A 12,709-nucleotide genomic window follows, 5' to 3' on the forward strand; every position below is an offset into this window, starting at 1 on the left:
CTGTTGTGGCCTCTCCCTTTGCGGAGCACAGGCTCCGGACGCACAGGCTCAGCGGCCATGGCTCACGGGCCCAGCCACTCTGCGGCATATGGGATCTTCCCGGACCGGGGCGCGAACCCGGTTCCCCTGCATCGGCAGGCGGACGCGCAACCACTGCGCCACCAGGGAAGCCCGCAATAGGAACTTTTTTTTTTTTTTTTTTGTGGAGAACCCGCATTTTAACAAGACCCCCAGAGGATTCGTGTGTGCACTGAGGTTTGAGAGGCACTGGTGTTAGGGGTACAGGAACCAGTTTGGGCAGGGGCTGCAGTGGCTGGAGAAGCTCATCAGGGAGGGAACAGGTGAGCTGAGGCTTGGCAGAGGGCAGTACCCCGGTGGATGAAAGAAGGGTGTTTGAGACAAGGAAGGTGTTAAGCCAGGAAAAGACCAACTCTTCTTGCTAATAATGTTTGTCTGAAAATTAAGTTTTTTAGGTCCTCTTATGAATAGAATTTTGGCAGAACGGTTGGATCCATCTTCTAAAGGATCTGATAACTAGGAAACCTTTAATGAATATATCAGATCTGGTGTTTTTCATCACACAGTTAGAGATTCTGTTTTCTTCCTTTGAGGCAGCAAACACGATTGAGAGAATGAACCAGGCAGTCCAGAACCTGGGATTTCTGATAACGAAGCTGTGGGATCCTGACCAAGTCACTTCCCAAGATGACCGTCTTATTTGTTCATGATTCTGGGTCAGGAACTGGGGCACGGCTGGGCTAGGCAGTTTTCCTCTGGGCCGGGTTTGTTCACTCAGCTGGTGGCAGCCCTGGCTGGGCTGGAAGGTCCAGTGAGTCTTTATTCATTACCTGGCACCTCATTGCTCCTCTGCATGGCTGCTTGGGCTTCCCCACAGCATGGTGGGCTCAGGCTTCCTCATGGCTGCTGGCTTCCAAGAGGGAGGATGGAGAAAAGCTGCACCGTTTCTTAAGATCTGGAACTGACACAGGCCCTGCCCAGATCCAGGGGGAGAGGAGACAGTCTCTTGGTGGATGCTGGCCGGGAGGAAGGAATTGACTGTGGCTGTCTTTGAGGGCTCCGTGATGTTATCAGACCTAGACTCCTCTTTCCTTTCTGCTCTTCCACCCTCAGCACTGGCTTCTGCCTTGGGTCCGAGGTGGCTGTTGGAGCTCTCCCAAGCAGGAAGGACTAAATCAGGGGAGAGGGCACCATCCTTCCCCTTAGAGAGTGTATCTCACCAGCCAGGTAGTCCCACCCGCAGGACCTGCTGTGAGGCTGGGAAATGTAGGCGCGTAGCTGGGGGCGGGGTGCCCAGCTGGTAATCAGAGGTCTGTCTCGAGGACCAAGGGGAGCATGGGTGGGCGGGGAGCTGCCTTGTTCCACCTTCCCCAAAGCCAAAACCTGCTGGGAGTTTTTGTGGGGGAGGGCGGGAGCCCGAGTCAGGTCCAGCCTAGATGCACGGGGCGGTGGGCGCGCCGCCCCACGCGGGTCCTCACCCCTCTCTCTGTCCCAGTTCACCACAGGCACCTGCGGCGGCGACGCAACGATTCACACCTGCGACCTGTGCGGCAAGGCCTTCCGCCTGCAGCGCATGCTCAACCGGCATCTCAAGTGCCACAGCCAGGTGAAGAGGCACCTGTGCAGCTTCTGCGGCAAGGGCTTCAACGACACCTTCGACCTCAAGAGGCACGTGCGCACGCACACAGGTGAGGGAGGGGCGCGGCCAAGAACCCCTGGTCTTTCCCCGCAAGGAACCCAGTCGGGAGCCTGGGGCAGAGCTATGTTTCCGGAAGAATAGCGGGGCGGGGTGTTTGGGGCCGGGCCGCCCGGCTCTGCCACCTGCCATTGGTGTCCCCTGGGGCCCGCGCGCTGCTCTCAGCCTGTTCTCGCCCCGGTGAGATGGGCGGCGCATCACTGGCCGGAAGTGTCCTGGGAGCTGTGATGCCCACTCGGTGCAGCCCTCGGGCCAGGCTGAGGGCTGGAACGTGGTCCCCGTGGTCCCTCTGCTGGTATTTTGTGCTCCTTTCTCGGGAAGTGAGTCTGTCTCAAAATAGCATCACGTTGCTTCCTCCTGAGAGCTCAGAAAGAGAACACACAGCTGACTTAGCGCTGCCCGAGCCTCCTGCGGGGGCGGGTGGGCAAGTGTCACCCCCACCCTGAGCTTTGCTCAGTGCGGGTCTGGGTCCTCACCAGCTCCCGTCCACAGACAGCCGTGGGGTGCCCGTTGGCCGCCCTCCCGCCCCCACTGGCTGTTCGTAGCCTCGGTAGTTTTGTCTAGGAGACACCTGGCCTCCAGGCTGCTCCTTGAGGGCCACACCTGTGCCAGAGCGATCCCTGGAGGAGAATTCTAAGATGCCATTTCCTTGCTCAAAAAACCTTCTCCAGCTCTGGGCAGGACAGAATCCAAACTCCCCGTCTTGATGGACTCCATGTAAAGCCCCTCACAGTCTGGGTCCCATGTTCAAATCCCCATCCTGTCCCAGCCCCTCCCACCCCATCCCACTCCATCTTTTCACCCCACCCATTTCATCTCATCTAAATCCATCCCATCCTAACCATTCAGTCTTGCCCTGGTGCCACGCACTCTCCCTATAACCTCATAGAATTTACTAATTATAGTCCCACTGATCCTGTCAAGCCCTTTCAGGGTTTAGGGTTTCCCTCAGCATTTTGGGGGTGGGGTGGGAGAATGTCCACTCCTCTCTCCCAGGGGGCCTCTCAGGTCCCCAGCCGCCACACAGGGCCCTTCTCAGAGATCCTCTGTATTCAGATTTCCTTTAAGCCCTTATCACACTTTTTTGTTCTTAGAGTACTGGCCATGAGCTTCCTCCCTGGCCTCAGAAGGGTGTCCTCCACCCTAGAGAGTGGACTGGCACACTAAAAGGTTTTTCTTTTTCCTTTAAAAAAACTTTTCTAAAGTGAAATTTTCATTTAAATGTAACATACACCCAGAGGAGCACACGAATCATAAGTGCATAGTTTGAGAATGTAGGACTTTTTACAAAGCGAACGCAAGCATATAACTGGCTGGAGTATTTCCAGCCCCCATAAGACACTACCCCCTCCCTCCTGCCCCCTCTGGTCACTGTCACCTTCCCTCCAAGAGGCACCAGTAGCCTGACTTCAGTAAAAGTTTGACCTCTGTGTGGCCAGGCTGACACCTGGGTTGGAGCAGGGAGGATGCTTAGGGAGATTGATGGTCCTGATGCCTAGGGTGATGGTGGTCCTGTGTGATTAGGGAGGGTCCTGTGAAGGGTTCTGTGGGTGACAGGGGGACCCCTGGTTATCAATGGACCCATCAATTGGCCGCAAAGCTGGGCTTATAGGCAACTGACCCAAGGAGCTGGAGGAAATTGGGGACCACTCACGCCGTCATTTGTCGTTGGTTGTCCTGGACAGTTTCTCAGCTTTTCCTCTCTATCTGAGGATGTCCTTGAGGACATGGCCTATCTCTTCTGCAACTCCTCACCTGGTGGGCTCTGTGGTCACTCCCCCACAGAGTGAAGGGGGCTTGCGGGGAGCATTGTGGGCTGTTGGTACCTTCAGTTGGAGTAAACATGGAGCTGCCTCATCTGTGACTGAGTTAATTCTCCATTAGTAGAAGTATTAGGGACTGACTGCTCTCGGGGAAGAGTTTGTAAGAGTTTGCACTGAGTTGGTCACACGGTGGTTAAGAACTCTGGATCTGAGCTAGCTGATTCTGCAACCTTGTCGAAATTACTTATCTTTTTGCCTTAGTGTGTCCATCTCTAAAATGGGCATGGTTTCATTACCTATCACCTAAGTGATGGCTGCGAGGTTTCAGGGCAATAATGGCATATAAAATGCTTCACAAATTGTAAGCACTTAGTAAATATGAGCTATTAGTGGTGGTAAATGTTGAAATAGTTGGCAGAGTTTTCCTGGGGCCCTGTGGTGTGACAGGCTCGAAGACTCACCTCTGTGCTTGTGGAGAGCTCAGCCAACATAGGGAGAAAGAACCCAAACCCCTGCCTGTGACCCAAGGAAACCAGCAGGTGTGCCAGACAGAAGAAAAAGTGGAGAATGCTGGTGGGGAGGCCTGGAAGGTGCACTGTTGCTGGCAGGGGCACCAGGGAGGCTTCTCAGAGGAGGTGTCCTTTTGGCTGAGCCTTGAAGAGTGAGCAAGATTTTCACAGTTGGACGGGGAGGGAAGGGCATTGCAGATGGGGAATGTCTTAGTTTGGGTTCCCCCAGAAACAGACCCTGACACTAGGATTTGGGTGAAGCCGTTTATTTGGGAGATGGTCCCCGGGGGCACGGTGAGGGGGTGAGGAGAGGAGACAGAGGGAAGGAGACTCAGTGAGAGCTAGTTACTTACTGAGTGGGTTACCACTGGGAGCAACTGGGGCTCAATCCCCCTGGGGGTCCTCTGAATGCACACAGTGCACCCCAGAATTGCTCCAGGGGCAGGAAGTGGGGTATTTATCCATCAACTCCCATCCTTCCTTGTTTGGGGGTCCATCCTGGGACCCTCTGCTCCTAGGCAGTTCCTCCCTGAAGCCCCTTGCAAACCTCACGTTTCCGGGGAGCATCATCGGGCAGGAGCAGCAGGAAGCCACTGGCCTCCTGGGACTGTCCGAGCCGGCCTGGTGGGAGGCTGAGGGGTTCGGTGGGGGGGTAGCAGTGTCTGCCAGGGAGAACAAGGCTTAGCGGCCGGGGGGCACGGGGGGGGCGTTGGCAGAGACGGGAGAGCCTGCGGAGGCCCGCACAGCTTCCTCAGGTGGTAGCGAGCTCAGAATGGCGGCTTTTCTTCAGGCCAGGCCCTCAGCTTTATCCTGTTGTGTCCAACAGCCCCGAGGAGCCCCGAGCCCTTGTTACCCGCAGTTCACAGGTGAGGAGCTGGGGACGGCTGGTCTCCCTGAGTCCAGGTCCCCCGCTTTCCACAGGCCCCTTCTCCGTCCCCGCCCCTCAGTACCGTGCTCACTCAGCGTCCTTCCTGAGGCTGGGCCTTACCAGCCGCCCCGGTTCAGTTTCTAGAAGCCAGCTTGCTCTGCAAGAGGCGAGATAGAGAGGAACTCGGGCCTGGCACAAACTGCACCCTCCAGCCTGGGCTTTATAGTGGGTTGCTGAGGAGCCTGAGCATGTGTTCAGTGGTGCCAGCATGTCCTCTGTCCACAGAGTGAGCAGGGTGGCCTGCACCCCGCCCCACCCCACCAGGGCCCTGGGCTCCTTCATCTCCTGCTCCTCAAAGATGAGACTTCTAGTGACTCCTAAAGGAGGGGCTGAAAATCACCGGGCTGCTGAAGAAAAACGCCTTCCACCTGATGCTTCCCCAAAGGGCATCATGCACTTTATCCCACGAGGGGCGAGGCTGGCACTCAGGAGGCATTTAGGACTGGAACCCCGCAGCCTCTCTGAGCACGGGGAGCTCTGGGTCCGATTGAGATGTGTGGTTACGTGTAAAACAGACACTAGATTTCAAAGGCTTAATGCAAAATAAGAACGTAATATATATCAATTTTTAATGTTGATTTCATGTTGAAGTGGTAATATTTTGGATATATTGGGTTAAACAAAAGGTATCCTTAAAATAATTTCACCTGTTTCTTTCTACTTATTTTAATGAGGCTACTGGACATTTTAAAATTTAAAAATGGCTAGCATTTTAATCTCTGTTGGATAGCTCTAAGGTCATTGAATATACAGTTAATGATTTAAATTTTTTAAATTATAATTTTGACTCTTAAAGTGACCAACAAATAGCGTTATGGAAATGTCTTGAACCTATTTTCCCTCTGGTTCATTTTATTTATTTAATTGGCCGTGCCTCAAGGCACGCGGGATCTTAGTTCCCCGACCAGGGATCGAACCTGTGCCCCCTGCGGTGGAAGCGCGGAGCCCTAACCATTGGACAGTCAGGGAATTCCCTGTTTCGTTTTTGTTTTTTTGTGTTTTTTTTTTGGCGTATAATTGCTTTACAATGTTGTGTTAGTTTCTGCTGTACAATGAGGTGAACCAGCTCTGTGTATACCTATATCCCCTCCCTCTTGGACCTCCCTCCCACACCCTCCCCCCATCCCACCCATCTAGGTCGACACAGAGCACCGAGCTGAGCTCCCTGTGCATTATAGCAGGTTCCCACTAGCTATCTATTTTACGTGTTGGTAGTGTATATAAGTCAATTCTAATCTCCCAACTGTAGAGATGTGGATGGACCTAGCTTCTGTCATACAGAGTGAAGTGAGCCAGAAAGAGAGAAACAAATATCGTATCTTAATGCAGATATGTGGAATCTGGAAAAATGGTACAGATGAACCTATTTGCAGGGCAGGAATAGAGACACAGATGTAGAGAACGGACATGTGGACACGGGAGGAAGGGGAGGGTGGGACGAATTCCCTGGTTTATTTTCTGATGGAGATGTGCCTCCAGGTAATAATGACCAGGAAGAGGAGTCAAGGCCTTGCTGACAAAGTAGCTGGTGGCAAACTGAAAAAAAGGGGCCCCAGCTCTGGGGATATGCCCCTCTGCGGGAGCTGGAGGGACATGCGTGGCCTCCTGGTGCAAGAGGCCTGCCCTGCAAGCTCTGAGCTCTGTGCAAAAGGGATAATCAGTAAAAAGAGCAAAAATCTGGGCTCCTCAGACCTTTCTGTAGTTCATGTGTACCACCTCACTGGCTCCAAAAGATCTCACCAGAATTCTGGGAATTCGGTTTTGCCTTTGATGGAGACGTGAATGTTGGATTTTGGCTCTTGACAATTACAAGTAAATGCTGTGTTTGGACCAGGAGCAAAGATGTGGACGGTGTTCTCACAACTGCAGTAGGCAGATGAGTGAAGGTTATGGTTGCTCCCAGTCCGGTTGGGCCAGACCATGACTAATTTGAAGACTTACCTGGGATCCCAGGACCCTTCTTTTGAGAACTGCAGCGACAGTGTTGATGAGGTGGGCAAAGACAGTGGGACCGGGGATTGGGGTTAATCCCCTCCCCCATGTCTCCTCCTGAGAGAGCGGGGCCTCTAAGGAAAGACTCAGAACACGAGGAAACTTCTTGGAAAAGGTCCAGGGAAACCGGAGCCTGGAAATGTCTTACCTTAATATCCAAGCAGATGAAAGAAGAGATTAAGACTTCTTTTTTGGATATGACTTCACCAAGGAAAGAGTAGATCAGAGGGGTGTGTGTGTGTGTGTGTGTGTGAGAGAGAGAGAGAGAGAGAGAGAGAGAGAGAGAGAGAGAGAGAGATGGGGGAGGGGGATCAGCCAAATGACATCTGAGTCCAGATTGGAAGAGAGAAACTGGAACAGAAGAAACTTGGTTAACATTTTGTGAAAATACGTCTGCAAACGAGTGGCTGTTTTCAATCCAAATTGACTTAGGTTGGGTTCCCTAGAAGCAGATTCTGAGATGGCGATTCTTATAAACCGATTTATTGAGGGAGAGCTCTTGGGAGAAACCTGTGAGGGAGGGGAGAGCAGGACAGGGTAGCAGGGATGTGGCCCCAGCTTGATCCCACCAGGGCTCTGGGGTGTGACTGGCGCTACAGGCCTGTCCTGTCCCCAGGCAAGTGGGGGACATTTCTGTGCCCACATGAGTCAGAGGCTGCCTTTCCCCTGGGTGGGCAGGTCACTTGCCCAGTGCCTGTTCCTTGGAGAAGGGGACATCCAGGAACTGTTAGCTGCCAACATAGGTGACAGCTGGGGAGTGAAGTACTGGCCTAGAAAAGGGGGTCCTGATGGGGGACCAAGAGGGTCCACTGCACACATAATAGAGGGAATTGCTCTATTTAAGTGGAGTTGACAGGGTCACTGAGGCCAATGTGTGAAATTATGGCTGTTGCCCCACCTCAGGACAAAATAGAGACGGGGTGGGGGGGGAGGGATGAGCTTTCAAGACAGGATTGTATATTCAGTTCATAGCCCGTGAAAAATGTCATGGGCCTGGTTTTACAGAATATTCTTCCGGATTTGTGCAAGTGTTTTAGGTTGAGCCAGCTGGCCATCCAGGGAAGGAGAGAGTTTGCTGGGGGCAGGGTGTGGGTGGGGGAAATCTGTCATTTAGCGTCAAACAACCAGCAGGTGCCAAACTCAGCACTGAGTGTCTCCCCCCTCGCTGCCCAGGGACCCCAGTGCCAGTGGCTCCTGGGGGCGTGTTGAACGTTTACTGAGGTGTCAGGTGTGGTCTGGGCGTTGTTCGCCACTGTGACCAGGTGTGCCAGGCTCATCAGACAAGTACAGCTTGCACCGAATGCATTTTATTTTTCTCGTATGTAAAGTGATTACTTATTTTATAAAAGACTTCAGTCAATATACAGACTACAGAGGAGAAAGCCTGCGCTGCTGTAACCAGTCAAAAAGGGCACACACATGTGCGGGGTCCCCTGCTCGGTTTGTGAGGGCTCCAGGGGGGCATAACCCGGGTTGGTGATAACTTTACGACCCTGACTAGAGTAAAGGAGTTGGTTCGAGGTGTGCCTGCCATTCCTGCGGAAGCTTCTGAGTTCCACGGAAGGAGGCTGAGGAATTCAGATCTGAGGTCCGGGCAGTGGGGAGGGGGCTCTGGCCGGAGCGCAGGGTCTGCCCTGCCCCCCTTGGTGGGGCCCTCGGGCCTTATCTTACATCTGGGCCACATTGAGAAGGAGGAGAAGGCAAACAAATCCCATCTTGATTGAAGAAGAGGAAACAATGGTGTCTGTTTGGAGCCTACGGGGAAGGGTTGATTGGACTGGGAAAAATGCAGGCTGGGAGAAGTTTGGAGCGGGGCGGGTGGGAGAAAAGAGTAGAGTTACCTCCACCCCGAGGGAGCTGAATGCTGCCTTGTAGGGTGGCCTCCTTCACTCACCAAACTCTCCCCTCTTTTATTTTGACTGACTTTTTAGCTGCAAAAAATAATATTGAAAGGGAAAAATGAAAGAAAGAAAAGAAGAAGCCTCCTCTCCACGCCAAGCCCTAGTTCCACTCCTGAAAGCAAGCCACCATTTAATTTTTTTTTCCCCAGAAGTTTTTAACACTCATTGCTTTTTTCGTGCACTATTTCTCCTGGAGATTGTTTCCCATCTGCACAGGTAGACATACCTCACTCTTTTGAATAGTTGTCAGAGCGTTTCATAATATGAGATTATGACATAATTTCAAATATGGAGGCACTGTCATTTTTTTCTCTTGCCCCAAATGATGACACTTATTTACATTTTCAGGGTTGGTTTTTTCTTTCCTCCCTGCCTCCCTCCCTCCCTCCCTCCCTCCCTTCCTTCCCTCCCTCCCTCCCTCCCTCCCTCCCTTCCTTCCTTCCTCCCTCCCTTCCTTCCTTCTTTCCTCTCTTTCTCTGTCTCGCTTTTAATTTTAGACAGCACTACCACAGATATTCTTTGCCTACTTGTGTGAGTCTTTCTGTAGATAATTTCCCTGAAGTGGGCCAAAGGGCAGACCCATTATGATGTTTATGGGGTAGTCACATTGCCTCCTGAAGAGTTTGCTCTAAATGTCCACTCCCACAAGGAGGCCTGCAGAGAGCTCTTGCTGAAGTCCATGTTTGGATAAAGTTCAGTAAAGGAAACTTAGCTACAGCAAGCAGAGAGCGCCAATGACAAAGACTTTTCATTGGGGATGAGTGACATGGAGCTTGATTTGGTAGTAGGAATAGAACATTTGAAAAGAAGAGACCCTTTGTGATAACCCAACACACAGTATTTTCTGCTCCAGGTGATACAGACCCGCGGCACAATAGTCTGGAGGGTGGATGGGGAAGGAAGTCTGTCCCCTCCTCTCTCCACCAGCTGCCTAGGAACGACATTTTAAAAAATTAGCCTTTAAAAAAATTATTTATTTTTTAAAACTGAAGTATAGTTGATTTACAATGTTGTGTTAGTTTCTGGTGTACAGCAAAGTGATTCAGTTATACATATGTGTATATATATTCTTTTCCATACTCTTTTCCATTATGATTTATTACAGGAAAAAATTATCCTTATTTATTGTGAAATAGGTAATGAACAAAAAGGTGTACATATAGATACAGTTTAAAGACAGATACTAAATATTCACATACCCACCAGCCGGCCAGCTTCTGAATAGAGCGTATTTGCGTTCTGTTGACCTGGATTGTAAGCTGTTGAAGCTGCATCCTGTTGAATATTCAGTGTGTGCTGCATCCTTTGCTTGTGAGATCTCGGTTAATCCTCAGAGCAGCCTTACAAGGGGTATCAATTATTATCCCCATTTTACAGGTGAGGAAACTGAGGTGTGGACTCAGTTAATGCGTGGCCGATGGGTGGTGCCTGGGTTTCCAGTGGCCTTGGACTCTGTTACTGTGTAGGTGTCAGTAGGTTAATGATGCCTGGTGCGGGGATGGTTCCGGGATCCCACTCCAGGCACGGACAAGATTGGCCCTTGCTCGAGAGTGCCCACGTCCAGGACAGGCGAGGCCCAGTGTCAGGGAGGCCTTGGTATCTGTCTCCCTCATCTGGGGCTCCTCCCTGCCCCCCGAGTTTGGGGGAGAGGAGGACTCCAGGAGGGAGGGACTTGTTCCCCAGCCCAGAAAGAGTCACCAAGAGGCAGCTGCTGGGTGACCATGTCTGCCTGCACCAGTGAGCGAGGGATGAATGTGGTGTTTGCGGAGCGGGGTGGGGAGGGCAGGTTTGCGAAAGTCAGAATTAACTGCCATAACTAGAGGTGTGGGGACCTCCTGTCTACCCCCCCTCCACCCCCCGCAGTCATCCTCATCCTAGCCGTCATCTGCACGACACAGAGCTCTGAAATCCTCTAGCCCTGGCTGTCCAGGCTCTGCTGGGTGCTGTGCCTGTAGGATTCGGCTGAGCTGCGGAATGAAGGGAGGAAGGAGACGTGACCGTGCGAGTGGACTTGGCCCTGGCCCGATGCCCTCTGCAAGGGGCAGGGCTCAGGCAAAGCCATGAAGCCCCGCCCGCATCACCTTCTCAGGTCACCGTTGGGAGTGGGGACCCCCAGGAGTAGGATTGGAAGCGTCCACTTCCAGAAACCAGGTTAAAGCCTGGTGTCAGTGTGCTGGTTTCCCCACTGGTTGAGTTTGGATGTTTTAAAATAGTCGAGGGCTGTTTCCAGTCACCCTTGAAAGGAGCAGCTGGCCTCTGGGTGAACTTCTGTCTTGATGAGCTTCGAGTCTGAAGTCAGGTTGCTGCTTGATCAGCCAGAGGTGGTGGGAACCAGCTGCCATGTGGGCGCAGAGGCCTGGTTAACACAAAGCCCCTTGTGGTCCAGTCATGCAACCTACGTGGTGTATTTCTTTGGAGAGGCCTCACGGCCCCTACGTTTGTAGAAAACTAGCCCCAAGATGTGACCTCTCTTTTTCCTGGGCCAGTAGGATTCATTCATTCATTCAAAACTTATTTACTGAGCACCTATTAGGAATTCTCTGCTGGTCCAGTGGTTAAGGCTCCACGCTTCCACTGCCGAGCGCCCAGGTTTGATCCCTGGTCAGAGAACTAAGATCCCACAAGCCACATGGTGTGGCCAAAAACAAAATAATAAAATAAAAAATAAAAACGATTTACTGAGCACCTATTATGTGCCAAGTGCTGAGGATTATAAAAGAGTTTCTTTTAACAGTTTTTCCGAAACATGTGGAATATAATACAGGCCTGCTTTCTGCTTGGGTGGGCTGGAGGAACACCCCACCACGGTAGTGAGCTAACACAATTCCTTTCATGTGAACGTTGGAGGAAAGGATGGGAGCTTCTGGATGTGGACAGGAAGAAAAGTGGAAGCAACTTGATTTGTTCAGGTGGTTGAACGAGGGTGGGGGGAGTATTTTTTTCCATTTTGGCTTCCTTTGTCATCTGTGTACTTAAAAAACTTCATGAACAGACATAGCTCTCCCGGCCCCCCTCCACACGCCACCAGTGAGGAACTGGGGACGTTTAACCTTGAAGAAAGGACTTAGGGGGACCTAGCTGCCTCAGACACCCCAAGTGCCGTCCTAAGGCTTCACGATGCGTTGCTTCAGACCTGTGACTCCAGCATAAGCAGCCTCAGCAGCACCTGGGAACCTGTGAGAAATGCAGATTCTCATCCGCACCCCAGAACCAGATCCGCCAGCAGGGGGGCCCGGAATCTGTGTTTTGACAAGCCCTCTAAGGTGGTTCTGTTTCGGGCTCAAATTTGAGAACCACTGCTTTCGCCCTGATCAGGACGTCTGGGGTGGGGCCCGAGGCTCTGCACTTCCAACAAGCTCCTAGGTGATGTGATGTTAGGTGGACTACACCTTAGTACCAGGTCGTACAAGGCAGCGTCATGTGATGGGAGGGTGTGGGCTGGAGCAGGGCTTCCTCAATCTCTACAGTTTTTAAAAGATGGGATTTGGGTGCAGCTGTACAACAAAACGCCACGGTGCTCTTAAAAAGGAATGAAACCAAGCCGCAAGCACCAATATGGGAAAATCTCCAGGAATATTTATGTATTTATTGAAGTGTATAGTTGATTTACAATGTTGTGTTAATTTCTGTTTCACAGCAAAGTGATTCAGTTATATATATATATATATATATATATATGCATTCTTTTTTTTTATATTCTTTTCCATTATGGTTTATCTTAGGATATTGAATATAGTTCTCTGTGCCATACAGTACGACCTTGTTGTTTATCCATCCTATATATAATAGCTTACATCTGCTGACCCCAACCTCCCACTCCATCCCTCCCCCAACCCCCTCCCCCTTGGCAACCACAAGTCTGTTCTCTATGTCTGTGATTCTGTTTCTGTTTCATGGATAGG

At 51.5% G+C, this 12,709-nt stretch overlaps 1 protein-coding gene across 1 annotated transcript in view; it reads left to right on the forward strand.

Annotated features, from left to right (window-relative positions):
- OVOL2 (ovo like zinc finger 2) overlaps window positions 1-12,709 on the forward strand; it is a 27,597-nt gene that overhangs the window by 11,022 nt on the left and 3,866 nt on the right. Inside the window, exon 3 of the mRNA XM_007110258.3 lies at window positions 1,514-1,706. Within this exon, the coding sequence (XP_007110320.1) occupies window positions 1,514-1,706 (193 nt within the window). The remainder of the gene's footprint in view (window positions 1-1,513; window positions 1,707-12,709) is intronic.

Source organism: Physeter macrocephalus, chromosome 14 (assembly GCF_002837175.3).
Source record: "Physeter macrocephalus isolate SW-GA chromosome 14, ASM283717v5, whole genome shotgun sequence".
In the NCBI taxonomy this organism is placed as follows: Eukaryota; Metazoa; Chordata; class Mammalia; order Artiodactyla; family Physeteridae; genus Physeter; species Physeter macrocephalus.